General features: G+C 41.0%; 1 protein-coding gene across 34 annotated transcripts in view; it reads right to left on the reverse strand.

Moving 5' to 3' along the window:
- Positions 1–18274, reverse strand: part of MAPKAP1 (MAPK associated protein 1) — a 225504-nt gene that overhangs the window by 87125 nt on the left and 120105 nt on the right. For all 34 annotated transcript variants that reach the window (XR_011533591.1, XR_011533589.1, XR_011533594.1 and 31 more), the window contains 2 exons: positions 15167–15343; positions 732–841 (listed from right to left, as the gene is read on the reverse strand). Coding sequence is in view for 28 of the 34 variants with exons in the window: in XM_070596497.1 (XP_070452598.1) it covers positions 732–841; positions 15167–15343 (287 nt within the window). In the remaining 6 variants the exon portion in view is untranslated. The remainder of the gene's footprint in view (positions 1–731; positions 842–15166; positions 15344–18274) is intronic.

Below are 18274 nucleotides of genomic sequence, written 5' to 3' on the forward strand. Positions count from 1 at the left end.
TCATTTATTTACAAAGCTAGTTGGCAGGTCATATATAGGTTGATTCATATTAAAGTTGTCTGTGGTATGACAAATCTTTGAGCTATTTCTCAAAATAATTATTTCTCAATACTGGTAATATTTTCCTTCACATCCTTTAAACATCACAGCTAACACCAGAAGCTGATTTTCTGTATAAAGTTGGGGAATGAGGAATTAGAGATTAACAGGTATTTGTGCGCATCAAGCGATTTATCTTTTTGAAGTCTTTTTACAGTTGCCCTCATTTGGTAAAAATGAAAATGTTTTCTTTTATTTTATACCCTAAACACTAGCAACCAAAAGTTTCTCCTATGGACAATGACATGAAAACATGAAATTAAAAGCATTGCTTAAAATTTAGGATTGATTTGATTTTTAAGACAGCTTTACACCAACTAACAGTTAGCTTAAGTAGCTTTGTCTTAATCTATCACAAATTATTAATGATGGAGCTTCCATAACTGATATGAACACACTCTTCTCACATATGCCACTGATCCAATCCCTTCCTTGGGCCGAGGGGCAGTTTAAAAACCACTTTTTTGTTGTAGATCTGCTTATCAAACCTTTTGGTAATGATGTCTGAAACAACCTGGCCAGCCATCACACACACACACACACACACACACACACGCGCGCGCGCGCGCCCCCAAGTCCTTTTAACAAAGGGTTAAAGCTCCTGTGGCTGGGGTATGATTTAACTGTCCCACCTGAAATTTTCTGGGATCCTTTTCTTCGCTTCACTGCCTTTAGCAAGATTTCTTTCATGGTGACCTTTGTGTTGTCCACCTGAATAAGGGAGAATCCATGAGCAGCATTTCTGTAGGAAAAGACAAATATTAAATCATTACCAACATTCAACCAGAGGGATGCTAATGTGGTCTTCATTGTGTTTAAGAAAGTTTTAATAAGTATACATTGAAGCGCCAATTATTTAAAAATAGGTTAAATAAAACTATTTCTAGTGTGTGTAGGGGGAAGCATTCTTGTGTGAACAGTTCTAAGTGATAGGTCAGAGTTATGGAAGGTTTTTCTAATTTATCTCAAATTGAATCTAATGGTCTGTGTGGGTCACTGCTACCATGGGTTCCTAGTGTTGGCTCCCAAGCCAAATCCTGCAGCAAGGACTGACAAACGATAAAGTTGGCTTATGTCAGTAGATGTCACTGTAGGCAGATACTACCATCATATTAAAGCTCAGGGAGCCCTGGAGGAAAAATATCGTGGGGTTGGGGTCAGGGGATAAGATAGCCCAAAGCAATTTAGAATAAGGAAAAGAATGGCTCTTTCTAACTGGCTAGTAAATCTATTTTTTTAATATATAGTCTCTGCACACTTCAGTAGGAATATTTTAAAATACTTAGTCCTAGAAGGTCAAATAAAGTACCAGCTGAAGCATAAATAATTACAAGACAAATACTAACACTACTTGTAAGCTTCCAGCCAATCAACGGATGGGGGGCAGGGGGGGAGAGGTTCATCTAGATAGGAAAAAACTGGTAAGGAACAAGTACCCTGAAAACAGAAGCCCATCCCTGGGTGAGGAATAACTTCACTAAGACTGTTAATTGCAATAGCAAGGATCACAAATACTACTCACTATGCTTGGGCACTGGAACAAAACAGGCCAATTCCAAGCAACTCATGTAACAAATGGGACCCAAGTTTCCAACTATGGAACATGGGAATTGCCACAAGGAGTTTGGTCGCATTCCCATTTCCCCACAAGAATCTCAAAAGGGAAACACAGCCAAAAAACATGGCAGAACTTCATATTGACAAGAAATCTGAAAGAAAAGCCAAACCCCAAGCTAAGCTATGGAAAAGCTTCCCAATGGTAGGACAGGCTGGGAAGGGGCCTTAAACCCAGCTTGGACCCAACCAGGTGGCTGGCTTTCCACAGGGGCTGGGGGCCGATCTCAAAACCAAGGACCCAATTTGCTTCCCTAATACAAAGACATCTCCACACCCCTCCTCTCCATACGGCTTGCTGTTTAATCCTTGACATTCCATTTGTTAAAAAGCAAAAGCCGATGCTAGTCTAGCCAGCACGATCATCCATTTTAACTTGGTCAAGTTCTTGCTATCGAACAGCAGGCCTGAGAACTGTCAAGCTAATTTTACTGAACACTCTGTTACTGAATCATGCCTGAGCCCCGGCCATTCTTTACCTCAGAAGCTGGACCCCATCCCAGAACAATCTTTAAAAGTTTATTTTACTGATCAAAGCAAAATAAGAAATAGCTCTTTTTTTAAAACTATATTTAGGGAGCGATGCAGTAAGTGATACTTTGGCAAGAGTACTGAAATGTAAAGTGCCTTGTGCATTTATAAAGTTGGGGATATTTGCTCTGGCGCTAGTCCAGTGTATGTTTGGAACAAATGCCAATCACCCTCGTTCCGACTCGCCTTCCCCTGCTTTCTCCTCGGAAGTCGGTATGTGCTCCATCTGTGACAATATGTTGGGAGATGGATGAGTAGGGCCTAAAAGGGAACACAAGTTCTCGGGTACTCACAAACTAGTCCTAGGCTAGATCTCACGAACTTCCACCCACCTGAGTTCCACCTGAACTATTTTAGATTTGCGTCTGCTTAGAAATTGCTTACATTCTCTCCTAATGTGCTGCTGGCTGACAGCATTATTTCAAAGCAATCCGTTTATCTTTTTCAGCAAAGGCAGACTAAAAGCTCAAAATGAAGCCTTGTGTTTGGACTAACTTCCATAAATTAAAAGTGTCCTTTTAAAAGATTTTTGAACAGAGGAAAATCCCTAGTCTGTATTTTTCTGTCATTTTACCAAAACGTACCTGGGTGACAAGGTTAAAGCAAGCAGAGGAAATCCCTGGCACTTATCATCCACAGGCATTACTGATAAATTGTGTGGTGGAGGAATAAAGGATTACCTTCTGTATTTTTTCATTACACTTTTCTTTTGTTACAGAATACATAAATCCGTTGTGGCACAATGTAATATGTATCACCAGGCTACACCTGCGGACGCTTCCGAGCGGCTGCCATGTCTGTGCAGTCAGGAATGATAAGTGAACCACCCGTGAATGTTAACGATAGTGATCATTCTGAGGTAACTCGGCTCTCCATCTTCCTTTACAGCCTCCGTGCCGAAGCCAGGGTAGCAAGGTTCATGAGAGGAAAATGAAAACAACAGTGAAGGGAAGGGCCTTCACAAGTGTGTGGGATCTTACTCTGGGGCTCCATTTCGGTAAAAACGTGCACATTAAAGGGAGAAAGAGGTTGTGACTGGCGTACTGCGCACTCAACTGGACCTAATGAAAGCTTCCTTGGGTCAGTCTCACAATCACTTGCTCCTCTCCCTCCAGACAAATGCCAACTTTGGATCTTGTTCCAAGTCTATAGCACTTAAGGGGTGAAATGTTTCTGAAACACAGGAGTACAGAATATAAGTGGTTCTCAGAATCTATCTAGGTGCAACTGTTAATAAATGGATATGGAGACTTGCTGCCACAATTTTCAGCTTGACTTCCAAACATTCTTGGTTTTATGCCTCATTTCTTCATATCCGGGACTTTTTATGGGCTTTCTAAAAAGTCTATTGAAATACATCTTTTAAAGCCGCTTTTATTTAATGTTGGCATTGGGTCTGAGACCGAGAAGACAAAGATCTTGGGGGAAATGCTGGTGGCATCTAGGTAGGGTGCCAGTCCTGCCTCCCTTCCTTGTGGCACTGCATTCTAGTATCTGCGTTGTGACCTGTGCTTGGGTGAGTGGCCGTCAGATGGACAGACAGATGGATGGATAGACAGATGGGCTACAAACCCAGAGTGTCGGCTCAGAAATGGCTCCTCCTCCTGCTCCCCTCGCGGAGAGACAGCTTGTTTTCCGCTAGTGCAGGGCACTCTAGGGGCACCGAGCAGAAGCAGCTGCCCTTCCACAGCTCCTTGGGCTGCCTGTGTTGGGTCTAGGATGAAGCGCCACTTCAGGGAGCTGACTAAATGCTGTCAGGAGTGCTTCAGTCAATTCAAAGTTAGGTCCTGTCAAGTCTTGTAACCACTGAAAAACGTACAGGCATTTTAAAAAGAGATTACTCACTTGAGGAATTCAGCTCTCTCCCATTTCAAAGCCACTCAGTTACCACTGGGAAGTTTTTATACCAGCATTAACCTAACACAATGAGCCTTTCTTTACTAAGTATTAAGCTAAAGGTGACAGAGGACAGGGAGGAAGTAGGGGCACAGGTCTTCATCTGAAAAGCTTAGATTTTATTTATAGGGACAGAGCCGGAACCAGAACCCAAGTTGGAAGGCAACATATTGGAGAGAAAAACTCATGGGCTGGGAGTTAAATACCCTTTGGTTCAAATCCTGGTTCGACTGCTAACCAAAATATTGCCATAATACGTGGGACCCTCAGCTGCATCCATGAAATGAGCGGGCCACTTTGCTACAGAATTGTCAGCAGGATAAAACAGACAATGAGTGCCAAGCACCTGGCACTAAGGCTGGCAAACGTAAAAGCAGTTTACAAATCTTGGTTCTCTCGTGTTCCCCTTGTCCCAAGTCACTGCCCCAAGAGAAAAGCCCCATGCATCCTCTCTCCTCTTAGCCCACCCCAGCTGAGACTGCTTTTTTGGGGGAAGGGAACTCAACCCTGATTGCTTATAATTGGTAACTCAGGGCCATTAAAATGTGCAAATTTGCTGGGCATGGTGGCAATATTCAGGGGCACTGTTGGCAATAGCCTCTGGCCCAGTCATCAAAGCCCCCTAGGCTCAAAGGAGAGCACCCTGGGCTCAGTTTTAAAGGCCTTCTGTTTTGAGAGAGTAAACCAGGGAAGTAGGTATGTTCCCCCTCAGCTTAACTCATTGGCTTTCAATGGGGATGTTGGAAGTCAAAAACCATAGTGGTGTTGCAGAGAAATTCCATGAGACTTATCAAGAGTTTTTTGATCTACACAGTACAAGATGTTATTATTATTCAATAATTACAACAATAATAACAGCAACTACTACCTACTGAATACTTCTTATGTGCCAGGTGCTGTGTTAAGCTTTTAAAATTTGTATTAACGCATTCGATCCTAAAATAGGTACTATTATTATACCCATTTTACAGACACTGAGGCTGGAGGCATGGGGAATTTACCTGAGGTCACTCATCTATTAAGAGCCTATTTTGGATCCTATTAAGAAATCAACAACATGGTCCCTAACCCAAGTAGCACAGTCCAGCAGGAGAGAAAGACAAAGCAAACAAAGAATTCTAGTTCTGTGCTGAGCACGAGGATGGAGGCAAGCTCAGAGTGCTGCCAACACAGGGGCACTTCACCCAGCCAGGTAGGGCTGAGGGGCCAGAGAGGCTTGCTAGTGGAGATGTCTCAAAACACAGTTGTCTTTTAGCTCTATACTATGTTAGAAAGATGGTGACACCAGAAGGCAGCAGAGCACAGCAAGCTCTAGAGCAGAGCCTTCCTTGGGTAAATGAGATAATCTAACTTCCATCTACATCTACCTCCATTTTCGTCTACACAATGGAGATAATTCTTAGATCGTAAAACTGTCGTGACTGTGTTAACTATTTTAAAATAGTAAACATAATACTTGTCATATAATAAATACTTAATAAGCAATAGTTAACATATTACAATAATTATGGGCTTTGCTTTATATGTACAAAGAAGTGATATATAATGATGAGACAGTGACATAGCCAACATTGATTGAGCACTTGTTTTGTTCATTTAACTCCCCCAGAAAAGGCAGGTGCTTTAATCAGTCTCATTTCATACTGGAGGAAATTGAGGTTTGGCAGGGTTAAGACACTTGCCTGGAGTTACTCAGCTAACAAGTGGGGGAGCCAGGACTTGAACCCAGGCTTGAACCTCCAAGCCGGAGTTTTAAATCTCTCTATAGCCCAGAAGGAAGTCTTGGGCACTCAAGAGAAGAAGAGATTTCCAGAGAGTCATCCTCCAGATTGGAACCACTGACCAATGTGTGGAGAAGGTTCAACTTCCACTGTAACAAATTCAGTTTGATTATAAATGTCCCAACTCTTGGACTAACCATACGACCTCCAAGATTGCTTTTTCAAGGCCAGTGGAGAATGCCATGGTTTCACAAGCCACAGTCTCAGTTTGTGGAATTGGGAAAGGCTGCCAAGAGTAGCATTCGATTCTCCAGTCCTGACCAGTCCCATAATAGTGATGAAGACACACTCCTCTAGTTCCCAACCTGTTCTGGTCCCAATTCCATGCATGTTCATTCTCTAGCACTTCAAGGTAGAAAATGAAAATATATGAGCAAGAGAAAGCCTTGTAATAACTGTAGCATGCCTGCTTTAAAGCAGGTCCTTCGGGTATTACTTTATCCATAAAGGGAGTTTACACTAGTGTGAATGCCACATTTTGTTTCCCCTTGCACCGAGAAAATTTTTTTTTAAAGGATCAAAGCGTATTGTGTGAGTATGCGATACCTGACATTGGACAAAGTACTCTTTTTCAAAACAGACATTTTCCAAAAACATAACTCGCTAGACTAATGGGCAGTGAGAAGCCAAAATGACTGCCCTCCGCCTTCTCCTTGTGTATCTTTGCCAGAGTCCTTGGGACTTGCCAAATCCGGTCATGCCTGCTTAGCTTGCTCGACTGATTGTGCCAGAAAAGAAAATAAGACACAGATGTATTTGAGCTCTTTGAGATGCCAGTAAGAGAGACAGCTAATGGCTTCATTTCGACCCTCCCCTTCCAGCTGGGCACAGGTGGGGGATAATGAGGTCCCTCTCCCTAATCAAACTCAATTATTTACTACTCTCTATAACCGCAAAGACATTCACATTCAGTTCAGAATATAAAACACACCGTAGGCTACTTCCAACCACTGCCACTGGGTATTTATAACAAACTCAAGTGGCTAACAGTTTGCCTTGGCAGGAGTTTAAGTGTGTAAAGTTTTGCAAACTGTTTCTGTTCAAATATGTCCTGCTGAAATGGGGTCCCAGGCGGGGTTCCATAACTGTCAGGTCAGTGAACTGCATAACATCTGAGAATGTATTCACCATGCAGTGCAGACAGGATCTGGAAATCAACCGCTTCGTTCTATCGCAACCTTCTGAGAAGCATCACAGTTTTTTCACCAGCAAGACTGACATTGTATTAATAAACATTACAAGTCACTAGCCTGACATGTACATAGCAGCAGCTGACAGACTCCAACACAAGCTGAGGGAAGAACAGAGGAAATCAAAATGAGACATAGTAACCAAACATGGCCAAAGGGGGTGGATCACGAAACAAATCACATTAACGTCAGAAATGTTAGTCCTAAACTTTAAGATATATAGCAACTAAAGCAACAATCTGGTATAGCTTTTGGATACTAAAGTAGTAGATGGCTATCTAAAATGTGTGCTTTTATTGTAAGAACAAAGCGTATCCTGGCGCGATTTCAACAGACAGACATTCCAGTGAGGAAAACATACATATTTAGCTTGTCTGACCTTTAAATTCTTAGAAGTATGTAATTAATGCTTTCCATCTTTATTACTTGCTCCAATATTTCTGTCACTTTAAAGAGACAAAGAAAAATCTTTTCTTTTCTCTAGACAGTAGCTGTTGCCAAAAAGGAAATCAAGTCAGATTCACAAATACAAAATTAAACAGGCTGCATATGTTACATTTACATGCACGAGGACAATCTGCACAATGAAAATGTTTGCTAATACAACAGAATGAAAAGAAACAACACACAGTTGGTCCTCTAAGACTCAAACAAACAATAAATAACTAGGATAATTTAAACTCATATTGTCAGGCCTGGTTACAAAGAACAGAGGCATCTTTTTTTTATTCCTTATCCTATTTCAGCTCTGCCCCTTACCAAACTGTATGACCTTGGGTAAGTAACTACCTGTCTGATCCTCAGCTTACATATTAAAAAAGTGAGTTGCTTTTAAGGAATAAATGAGATAATGGCTACCAGAGGCACCAAACTGAGTGACTGTACAAAAATGCTCACTTCCCTTTTTTTTTTTTCTTCCCTCTCCAGACCACAAGGCAATATCACATAACAGTAGGAGAGGCTTCAAACTAATGACATCCTTTCATAAAGGTCCGGTCACTTGGGGTGTACTGCAGAGATCTCATCAAGAAAGTATACTAAAACTACTGACCCTTTTGAAAAGCCCTCATACAGGAAAGAACAATGAATCTAGAGCATGCCTCTTAAAAAAGCAGCTAATTTTTCCCTTTATGCAGAGCCAAGAGAAGCCCGGCAGCCTCTGGGAGTCACCATGCCCAAGGCAGCCCAGCTTCCGGTGCAAGACCATCCACTGTCTTTCCAGCAGTCTCCTTCCCAAATAGCAAAATCCTAACTGGACTCTATTTGCTCTGCAGCCCTTGGTTAGAAGGGTTCCTTTCCCATGTTCACCTGATATATTAAACATTTTAAGTAGAATACATATATAGGAGGGCAGTTTAATTGTTCTTACTGACTTATGATCTAGGGTGATTTGGTCCATTTTATTGGTTTTTGACTTTTCTGCCCTTAAAACCCCTTTTCCCCACTCCAGCGTAAGATCCTGGTATGAAACTCTTAATGTCAACACATGTAATGAATCACGTCATCACAGTTGCTTCTGTCACTGTCATTTTTTAACTCAAATCTGTTTCACAAATTCTGACTGAATCAGTTCAAGGTGGAGGATGGGAGGAGATGGACAAAGCAGGTTCCTCCCTGGTCCACCACAAGATCTGGTTCTCCTTTGTCCTGCTATGTCTAAAGGCCCAGAGGCCTTGGTTTGGTCACTGCTGGCAGGCAGCACTTCTCCAGATGCTGGGAACCAGCTGAGATCCATCTCTTTACCTAGTTTTGAGGGCCAACCAAACCCCTCGCCCCATAACTCTGCCACTACTTCTCCCCTTTGACACTCCTGATATCCTACACTCCTTCCAACGTCAATGCCGAGGCTCAGAGTAGCTAACAGTCAGCAAATTAGGGACTCCTGTTCATATACACATTTGCTGTGTCCGAAATCAACGAACAAAGGATATCTTAGAAATCCACTTGCTGATCTGGTAAAGGAGGCAATTTCCATTAGCAGGCTCCTAATTTGCAAGTTGTTAGAGTAATCCATTCTCTTTCCCCAAACAACAACTCTATTTCCAGGGGTTTCCTGGGGCCCAAAGGCCTGGGAGGGGAAGGCAGATCTAGATCTTACTCAGTAAGAACATCAAAAGGTATCCAGATCCACATTCTTTTCCACAGAACACTTCCAATTAGGGATTCGTTTAAGTTAACTAGCTCCTCTTTTTAAATGTAAATAATTACATAATAAGTCATTATCTTTGCATGAGCGAACAAAGGGAAATTTTAAATTTTCTTTTGTATGAAGAAACACAGCTCTGTTTTCTAATTTTTCTATAATAGACATATTGATGTGTAATAAAAACCCAAAGAAAGGTTAAACACCATACACACTTAGTGTGAATTATTCAGACTGATAAACCTCTGACAGAAATAAAACAGCAACGATGTAATATTTCCTACATACCAGGGTCTAAGCTAATCTCCTCATAGCAGCATTTCCTACCTGAGGTTGAAGGGCCCCTAGGGTCAACAGATGAATTCACAGGCTCTCTAAGTTTCAGAATTTAAAAATTTTGCTTTTAGTTCAATGAAAATCATATATATATACATACATACATGGACACACATATACATATATATGTATCATATACATGATATATATTTAGCTCAAAAGCAAAACTGTATATATATTGATTTATATATAGTGACATATAAGTGATAGACATAGATTTAGATGTAGGCCACTTCCAGTTTCCATGTTCCCCATTTTCCACCCAGCTGGGGAAGCCCTGAGTCAGTGCTTAGAGGGGTAACATGAGGTATCCAGGGGAGCAACCTGACCCTCATTAGACAGATATGAACAAGAAATAAACTTACCAGGATAAGCCACAGTTGACAAATCAGCCCATGCCCATTTATTTATGTTCTGTCTATAGCTATTTTCATGCTACCATGGGCAGAGTTGAGTTACAGAGATTGTATGGCACAAGCCTAAAATATTTATTATCTGGCCCTTTAGAGAAAAAGTCTGTCATTAAACTGGTGAGATTTGGGGAGTTGTGTGTTCCAGCAGCTAGAGTTATTTAATATCACTTAAATAACTCTACTATTAAATTATTAATCTATTAACTATTAATCTATTAAATAATTCTTAAATAACACTTAATATGTGGCTTAGTAAAGGCCACATAGCATCACTGCAAGTTGCATGTGAAACAGTTTGCTGAATAAAGAAAAGTGATAGGAGAAGTGGGCACAAGGCTCTCTCTGGAAAAGGCTTGCCGATCTCTGAAGAATTCATGCTCTGCGGTGCCCACGTCACACCGCACAGGTATAAATTAGGCAGAGAGCCCGCCTATGTATAGGCCGATCGACAACAGTAGAAAAAGCAAGGTGACAAGTCCTCCTGGTTCATCCAGGACTGAGGGGGATGCTCTTGGACGCAGAACTTGCAATTCTCAAACAGGGAAAGTGCTGGGCGAACTGGCATAAACTGGTCATTCTAGCAGAAATGTTCTTTACTTTACTTTGCCAGTAAAGAACATTTAAAATTTGGGGTGGAATCAATTGGCCGAGTAAAATAATGAACTAGTAATTAAAAATATATTCATTGTTTAAAGGACAAATAATAATATGGTAATCTGATATTTCATATGAAAATCAAAAGACTCAAATTGACAAGTAAAATATTTAACATTCGTTAAACCCAAAATGTGATTTAATTTCACCCAAACATCATCTGCTGCATTAAAGTTGTTAATTTGCATTTTGTTAACGTTAGAGTTTTGTTTGCACTTAATTTGTAATTTTGTTTGGGTTGCATAAAGACATGGAATTTATAGCTAGAATTTTACATTTGTATGTGTTTAAGTAACATTATAATAAAACTAATTTGGCCAAACACTGAGGCTTCAGAACTAATTTTCCTTTGAAAGAGGTCTGGACATTACTTATGTCTAAGAAAATTCCTCACAACAATTCCATGAGGTAGTTACTATTATCCTCATTGCTTGATCCACAGATGAAGAAACTGAGACTACAGTCACGAAGCAAGTCACTAGTGAAGCTGCAACTTGAACCCAGGTTAGCCTAAGTTCAAGCCCATGCTGCCTCGTTTAGAGCAGGGAAAGACAGTCTACTGGAGTCCCCTGGTTGGGTGGTGTGAGGGCGTGTGAAAGCCAGAAGGCAACCCGGGGCTTCACGGTATTCAAAAGGCAGGAACAGGGCTGCAGAAGAGGTTAAGTGGGCGCAGAAAGCAGAGTGGGGCAGAAAGCTCAGCCACGGGCCCTCCTAGCAGCCCACAGACCTGACGGTTTATTCATTCCTTCTCTACGAAGTCCTGTGCTGGGTGCTAAGGATACAGAGATAAATGAGACTGTGCCTTCCCTATCTTCAAGGAGTTCACAGTCTTGCTGCTATCTTAAAGGATGTCTGCCCATAAGTGGACTAATTTGAAAGTCTGCAGATCTCCAACATCCCCTCCTGCCCATGTTTAGCAAAAGTTTCAGTCCAGCTGAGCAATGTCCATGCAAACTCTGGCCCTCTCCTGCTAGAAAACAGAAAGTAGGGGAAGAAGAAAAATGGAGAAGTAGCAAAGAGATGTATTCGGTTACCCATTCAAGAAATATTTGTGGCATACCTACTATAGTAATGGAGCTATGCTAGGCTTTGGGCACAAATGATCCAATTCTTGCCCTCAAAGGACTTTTACTAATAACAATTACTGCAGCAAACACTTAGACAATGCTGCTATCAGCCAAGCACCGTTCTAAGTGCTTTATATATACTAACTCATTCAATCCTCACACCGGCTCTATGAGGGGGGTATTATTATTACCCTCATTTAATTGAGCCATAGAAAAGGTAAGCAATTCATCCAAGACCACACACACTAGTAAGGCTAAGGTTAGGATGGGTACCCAAGCAGTATGGCTCTAGAAGCCACCATGCTTGTATCTATTACACTACAGAGATGGCTGAATGTCGGCCTTAAGACAGTGGGATTCACTTGAATGACTAGACCAACTCTAGATTCCCCTACCCCTATCCCAACCCTCAGCACGGTGTTGGAAAGAGCATGGACTTTGAAGTTAGGCATGGAGTCAAATCCACGCCTAACAGCAATACTGCACAGCCTCAGTTTTCATGTCTCTAAATTGGTCATAATAAAAACTGGGCTATTTTTCACATTAAATGAAATAACATATACACAGTTGGCCCTTAGTAAATGCTAATTCACTTCCTATTGTCAAACCTAGCTCCCTCTTTCTGGTCCAGTTCAGTGTCTTTCCCGCCGCTTCCTGTCCATTCTCAAGTGGGAGAGAGATGCAGGAGGAAATGGGGGAAAGGAAGAGAAGGAGTTATGGATTTACTTATTTTGCTGGGATTTCACTCTCTGAAACTTTGGACACATCCCCGGAGACTCCTAAAGTTCCACTCGGTCCTGCATTTGCAGGAGAGGCTTTCCTAACTTAGAATATAGACCAGAAAGGTGAACGGGAGGTTGCTCAACCAAGAAAATAGACACAGGGCAAATGGTCATTAATCCATACTATTTCATCAGACAATTGAGAAAAAGAAGAAACAGAAAACTTATTGACACTTTTGTTCTAAATGTTCACATATAAAGATTTTACTTTACCTTGTGTTTTCAGAAATACTCCAGACACATCAAATAAACTCTCTTGAACTTTAAAACAGAAAAAGAATTGACTGAGGTATGTGTGTTTGGGAGTGGAAGTACAGGGATGGGAGTGATACAAGGAAAAAAAAAATAAGAGTACTAAGCTTAAAGCAGTTGTTGTTACTCTCTGCCTCTTCCCCTCTCCCCTCTCACATTCTCCAGAAGGTGCCGGTCACAGAGAGACACTGTTTAGTCTTAGATGCTTCTCCTGGGAAGGTATGTTCATCCCACCCACAGCTCCACTATACTGAAAATCATTGATTTAAAAGCTCTTGTTTTAAAAAGGACTTTCAGTTCTAAAGACTGCCATGATCATAGGTTAATATTTATGCAGTAAAAATTTGTGCTAACGAGAACAATTCTTCTAGTCACGTATTAATAAACAATCAAAATGCAAGTGGAAACTATTGAAATACCACTGTATACATCTTTTAAAGTAAAAAGAAAAAACTTCTAATGCCACCTTGTAATGGTAAGACTGCAAAGATGGTTTTGTGAATTCTCTTGGTAGCTCTGTAAATTGGTACACCTTTCAGAAGGCTACAAGTCAAGACAGAGTGAGAGTCTGAAGATGTTTCTACTGACTAACAATCCTCCTAACAAGAAAATACCCTAAGGAAGTTATTCAACAGAAGGAAAAGGGACATAGACAAGGACTATCATTACAGAATCCCTTATTAAAGCCACAACAAGGCAACAATCTCAACATCCTGTGAGAGGCATCCAATGTACCCCAAACATTTTTCTGTGGTATTGCTCATCGTATTTTAATGATTCAGTTGACAACTGTCTCCCCACTAGACAGTAAGCTCCATGAGCAGAGGAGTTGTCTGTGTCTAGAACCTTGGCACATAATAAATGTAGACTGTAGGAATTAAGAACAGATATTGAAATATTTGTCATATAGTGTTAAATAAAAATAACACAATATGTACATCAGAACTGAAACTGTGTAATATATATATATACACACACAGGCAAATGATTATACAAAAATGAAAAGTTATATTAGGATGGAGAAATCATTGGATAACTTTTAAATTACTTTAAATATTCTTTAAAGTGGTTGTTTTAGTGCCCCTGAAATGTAAAAAAAGGGAAAATATTTGCTGTTATACACCCCAAACACACCATATAGGGATGAAACGGCAATTACAAAAGCTTGAGGAACCACCCCAGCACTCACCTACAGGCACTCAGGTATTCTTTCTTTGCTTAAGAGTAGAAAAACCCATAACACTTATAGATCATAGGTAGCATAATCCTATTTTTAGTAAAAATCTGAACCAAAGGCAACATGTTTCAAAGAGACGGGGGAGAAGTCCTCTAAAGCAATCCCTCTTTGGACGGTGAATTTGCTGGTTACTAACAGCAGGGGGTGCCAGAGGGATCGCTATTGTTCCCAGGAGATGGCCAGGACTGTCACGGCCTTGTTAGAAAAGCTCAAGCCGTGCTTAGAAAGCGCAGCTGGTTTTCCTGGAATGACCGGGACCTGTGGTTAAAACTCTGGTGCTCTGTAGACCTGAAAGGACAAAAATTACATTTTTATTTTCACTAATTTCTAACTGATATTTAGCACTTCCTTGAATTTAAGTGTAGTCAACAAAATCAAGTCTTAGCAGTCCTGGGGACTCTGTCATGAAGGGAACTCGCAGCTATTGTCCCAGCACATTACAGTTGCTGCAGACTCCTCAAATATCATTTATACTCATCACTACTTTGAAATGAGAGACCAGGAGTTCCTGTTGGACCTGCTGCTGGATCCTGTTATTTAATCTATCAATAAAGCCATACATATTACTATATGACTGATTTGTAGAATAACTTGATAACTATTTAAATAGAACGGAATTCCTTTGTACTCCTGTGAATTTTATTTTCTGCGTTTACAAACACTTTTCTGAAAAGGGCTTTTACAGGCTTTACTAGACTGCCAAAGGCATAGGAACACTGCTCAGTCTAAAGAAGGCAACAGAGAGGAAAAGTCAATTTGATCTGAACAAAGTTGGAGAGCAAAAGAAGCATTTTAAGTCACAAGAGAAGTGGCTGCGACACATATTTTCGTGCAGTTTGGACTCCTCGAAGAGAAAGCAGGAAACCCAGAATTTTTGCTTCACAGGCTCCAAACTGTCCCAGTATTTTCAGAGGCCTGGTTCACAAAAATGACATCCAAGGTACACCTAATACAGCTTGCTACTTCAAAGCAATCTGCATTTGGTTTAGGTGCAGAGGCATGAAATACAATGCAAATGTTGTCCCCAACATCTCTCTGGAAGTAACCATTACATGTGGACTCCTCACATACCAAATACCATCCCCTTGGTGAACAAAACCAAAATTAAATCCAAAATACAAGAAGGTAGAGATGAGACACTAAGATAAGTAACAGATACTAAGATACTCACATTCGAACAAAGAGTGACTCTTTGGATGTCAGACCTGGAGATGAATATTTTTCAACCAGGGCCAAAGTGCTGAAGCCGAACTTATGAATGGGCTCGTTGGAATCCAGCGGGGGGAAATCTGTGTCAACCTCCCCGTCATCCTCAGCGATATGCAGGCAGTAGGCACTAACATTGTCACTGAAAGAAAAACCAAGAAGGTGAGTGAATGCCAAGGTGAGGCAGGGACGAGACCAGAGGCCACAGCGTACAGCAGGCAAACTGGACACTGCCATTCTTTACCTCATAGCCTGTGGGACAGTTAGATTCCCCAAAACCTACCGCATTTGATAGAGAGAAAAAACACGGCAGTGCAAAGGGACAGAAAAACAGTGCGGAAGGAGAGCCTCTACACCACTCCAGGCTTCCCACAAATATCACTGAGCACCTACTGTAGGTGGAACACAGAGCCCCCCCTTAGATCAAAGATGAGATTTAGTATCAGCCCTCGAGGAAGCTTATAGTACAGCAGGGAAAAAGGAAGCATGACGTTAGCTATAACAGCAATGTAAATAAAATACATATCACAAAAGGATACAAACAAACCATAAAATAGGAGCAAAAATTATTTGGGGGGAATCAGAGGCCTCTGATTTATGGCCAGGATTAAGAAAATATCTGTGCCCTAGCTTGGGAGAAGTACTCAAAGTAACTAAGACAATCTATACAGTTCTCCTTTCTCTGCGGTAAAGCAGACTCACTTGGCCGGATCTGATTCCAAACACCAAGCATACTTCACAGAGTCAAAGCACATGCCCCGATTTACCCTGACGCAGATATCTGGCCCTCTCGCTGCCTCCTGGACTTCTCTCATTTCCCTAGAATGTCAGTCAGTAATCCCTGGCTCCCGCCTTGCCCACTTTAGAATCAACATGCACCTCCTTCTCTTTCTTTGGGGGAAGTAAAAAGTCAATTTGTTGGAAAGATTGGGAAACCACACCAACATAAAGACAATTTAAAACTGAAGTCAACTTAAATACTTTAAGGTACCTTGCTCCAAAGCTGAATTGGGAAACTGCAAATCTGCCAGCACTCAGAAGCATGAACCTAATAGTTCAGAAAGCGGTAGGATTCTAAATTCTGCAGCTTAAATTTGGAATTTTAATTATATGATTGATGCTTAAATTAATTAATTGCAAGTGTATGCTAATTGTTTAATTGGTTGCTTGATCTATATAGATCATTTTTTGAATTAAATGAGTTGATTTACAAAGTTTATTGATTGGATGTGACAATGAATTATTTCACCGACTACCTGATTTGCAATTTTCCCAATTAATTCACAAATCTTTAGCTGCAACTCAGCTTATTGAGAGAGAGCCTACTTCAGGTGATCTATACTCAGTCTGTCATGACTAAGAGATATTTATTATATACAACAGGTAATAAGGACAGATTAAAATTAATGGGAACTGTAAATTTGTTAAATGGATGGATAACAAGAAAGTAATCTGGCTACGTTTGTCACTATAAATTTCATGTATTTGCAATGCTGATAAGAAATTTAAAATTCATCTCTGAATGGTATGGGAAACTTACAGATCTTTGCCAAAGGTTACTAACCTAACTTAAACACAAAACACTTGCAGAAGGAAGCCGTTCAGATGAGAAAACCGTCAAGGAGTAGTAGCCAAGAGCTTTGTGTCCAGAAAGACTTGAGTTGAAACCTAAGGTGTGGGGCCAGCCCGGTGGCGCAGTGGTTAAGTTCGCATGTTCTGCTTCTCAGCGGCCCAGGGTTCGCCGGTTCAGATCCCGGGTGCGGACATGGCACCACTTGGCAAAAGCCCTGCTGTGGTAGGCGGCCCACATATAAAGCAGAGGAAGATGAGCATGGATGTTAGCTCAGGGCCAGTCTTCCTCAGCAAAAAAACAGAAAAAAAAAGGAGGCAGATTGGCAGTATTTAGCTCAGGGCTAATCTTCCTCAAAAAACAAACAGAAACTTAAGCTCCACTGCACATGGGCTATGCAATTTCAGAGAGTAAGTTTCACCTCCCCGAGTTTCAGTTTCCACTTCTATAAAAAAGGTATAATCACCTAACTCAGAGGTGGCTGTGAAGATTAGATAGTATATGTAGCATCTAGCACAGAACAGAGGCAACAAATAAATGGTATGGTAATTATAATAAAGTCAGATGGAAAACAACTCCTACAGTTATGTCAATCCTTAAAGAGAAATTGTGGGTACATATCAGAGCAATAAAGCAACACTGAAACTGAGTGACATGTTCCATGTACACACATCTGTTACTGGAGTTAACATGTCCACTGTGCTCCAGCCTTGGGGCCACAGAACCTCTAGGGTTTTATGAACAGGGCAGACACTGAGGAAGCAAGCAATGGACAGCACACATTATTTATTGCCGTGTAAATCATCCTGAGGAATGCCTGTGATTCGCCAGCACCACAGAGGTTTCAAGGGCAAATAATAAGCCTATTGATCGAGGCAGAAAGCCAAACATTGGTATCAGAAGAATTCTGCTTTGATTATCATGGGGCACTTCCAAAACCCCTCAAAACAAACTCAACAAATGTCACAGGCTAAGATTCGAGAGCCAAAAGACTCACTGTCAAGTGCTATTATTCTCCCCAGTTCTTAAATATGAAGTGTAAAATCCTTTATTCATTCCAAAAACATTCGCAAAGTGCCTATCCTGTGCCGTAACCTGTCCTAAGCACTGGGAACACAGCAAGGAAAAAAATGAATGAGTCCCCCTATATTATATAGGACTAACGGAAGTCTTTTCTGGGTCATAGTAAGTTTAACAGCAAACTGTGCTCCGCCCCCTACAACTCACAAATTGAACATCTGAGGGGAAAATGCCTACAATTCCATACTCTATGCATGGACATGTTGGTTCCTTTGTGCCTTTATAAAAGAATCGCTAACATGAGAAGTTACTGTGGTATTCTGACTTCTAAAACCGTGTCAGGACTCCCAATTCGGACAAGTACAATACCCATCAGCATCATTAGCTACATTTACAGAGTGCTGCGTGCTGGACACAAGCTCAGTGAATCTTCACACCAACTCTGTGAGTCATTCATTATTATTTGTATTTTACAAATTAGAA

Source organism: Equus przewalskii, chromosome 26 (assembly GCF_037783145.1).
Source record: "Equus przewalskii isolate Varuska chromosome 26, EquPr2, whole genome shotgun sequence".
NCBI lineage: Eukaryota > Metazoa > Chordata > Mammalia > Perissodactyla > Equidae > Equus > Equus przewalskii.